This window comes from Nanorana parkeri, unplaced genomic scaffold (assembly GCF_000935625.1).
Source record: "Nanorana parkeri isolate BGI_ZX_2015 unplaced genomic scaffold, ASM93562v1 scaffold392, whole genome shotgun sequence".
NCBI classification, from domain to species: Eukaryota; Metazoa; Chordata; class Amphibia; order Anura; family Dicroglossidae; genus Nanorana; species Nanorana parkeri.
This window is the reverse complement of record NW_017306660.1, coordinates 75,227-77,254: the sequence shown is the minus strand read 5'-3', so window position 1 is coordinate 77,254 and position 2,028 is coordinate 75,227. Positions and strand designations below refer to the sequence as shown.

The 2,028-nt window shown below is 48.4% G+C and overlaps 1 protein-coding gene across 1 annotated transcript in view; it reads right to left on the bottom strand.

The window, feature by feature from the left end:
- The window catches only part of DICER1 (dicer 1, ribonuclease III), a 47,966-nt gene that overhangs the window by 34,712 nt on the left and 11,226 nt on the right, over positions 1-2,028 (bottom strand). The window contains exon 8 of the mRNA XM_018559401.1: positions 1,542-2,017. Within this exon, the coding sequence (XP_018414903.1) occupies positions 1,542-2,017 (476 nt within the window). The remainder of the gene's footprint in view (positions 1-1,541; positions 2,018-2,028) is intronic.

Genomic DNA, 2,028 nt, shown 5'->3' with positions numbered 1-2,028 from the left:
CCCTTTTGGTAAAACCAAATTTCCATTTTTTTTTTTTTTTTTTTTTTTTTTTTAATAAGTCAGCCTCCAGCAGTTCCTAAGTGGCCCACATGTCTGTATAGACCATGAGGTCAAATTGCATAATGATTCAGAGGGGTGCCTCCACTCCCCTCTATACTGCTTCATACAGGCTTAAGTATGGAGAGAAAGCCTGAAGGCAAACAGTTTCTACAGAATGCCATTTGTGAGATTTTATACACATTAAAAAAAGTTTCATTTTTAAAATAAAATGACAAGTTATAGTTATGAAAAGCCAGGCTACAGCAAGCATACAGAGCATAGCAGGACCATGCTTTGCTGGAACAAAAGGGATATGGTATGTTGATAGCTGTCTGGCAATTTGCTGATCCAGAATCAACATAACATAGCCAGAGAAACATGAAGATTCTCCGCATTTCCTTTAAACAGCTTGTCCCAGGACTCTGCACCTACCCTTTATACTCACTTTTCCTGCGCTTTCAGGTATGGGGGGACCATGTGACCTGCTCCCCTGGACAGTGCTCAGGCCTAGCAGACAATTGCATGGCCTGAGCGCTGCCACATAGCTTTCTCTGTTATGTCATCACTTTACGGCTGTTACAGAAGGAGAAATGGGAGTGCAGGCAAGGGAGCCCCTTTGCATACCAGTCTCTGTCATTCTCAATCTTTGTGCAGGGCGACAGGTCTTGTGTCTGCCTTACTTTTCCAACATTTGGTGCACACAGAGTGGATTTATACCCTTTGTGACTATTGTGGAATATATCTATAGGGAAGTGCTCAGAGTTCAGCTGTTAAGAGAACTATGGGGTCAGGGCTTTTCCCCATAGTTCTCCTTAGGGTAACGGGAGGACACAAACTAGCGTCCTCCCGTTACCCTAAGCTCAGTATATAGGAAGCTACAGCTCGCGGTATACTGAGACGCCGGAGCGGATCCCGACATCGATGTCGAGATCCGCCCAGCTGCGTGACAGCTGGCTCTGCCCTCTCCTGTCTGTTCGGCCAGTAAGCGCTGGCGGATTGGAGGGGGGAATCCAGCCCCTCCCCTGTCACGGCAGAGAGCCGTGACAGGATCGAGAGGTGAGCGAACACCGCTATATGTTCGCTCAGCTCCCGATCTACTGAGCCGACCTGCGAGTCCCATTGTCACAGGTCAGCTAGAACTATGTGGTGAGTGAAAAGCACCCACCTCATAGTTCTCCTTTAAAGGACACTGTCATGTTTAGATTTAAAAGGCCCCAGCTCCCACTGCCTTTCTCTTAAACCTATTCTCAGCTAATATCACCCAATCCAAGTGCCCCAAAACCTCCCTCTGACCATGGCAGCCTCCAGCGATGTTTACATCCTCCAAGCAGGTATCTTCTCAGAAACGCCGGCACCTCTGCACTTCCCATAGACTTGAATGGGCCATACCTGTACTGCTGTAAAAAGGCCCCATTCACAGACTAACAAAAAGCTGAAATGACATTCTGGCTTAGCATTAAATTCTGATTCACAGTAAACCGCAACAGAGGCTCAAGCCTTACCGATTTAAGACGACAGCCGTGTATCTGCGCTCCACAAAGATGATCCCGCACAGGATGTTGGTGAATGGGGAAGGGAAGCTGGTTTCGGTCTTCTCTTTCTCCTCAATCTCCTCATCTTCATCGTCGTCGTCCTCCGAGTCACTCCACGATACGTAGTTGTCCTGGTTGCGGTTGTTGTACCACTCCACGCTCTCGAACTGCTGACGCTCATAGGGTTTGTACTTACGCAGGATCTCCAGGAGTCGCAGGACCTTGGGGGTAACGAATTTTAGATCTAGAGAGGCTGGGGAGAAGTGTTCTTCACACAGGGCATGGATCTTCCTCAGTATAGTATCGGTGAACAGCAGAAATTTGCGGTGGAGCTCCTCCTGTTCGTGTTTGATGTATTTCTGCAGCTCACGCACCATCATCCCCGCCACCTTATCCGCACACCAAGGACCCAGGACCAGAAGAACCGCCCGGCAGTCCGACAAGATCTACAACAGAA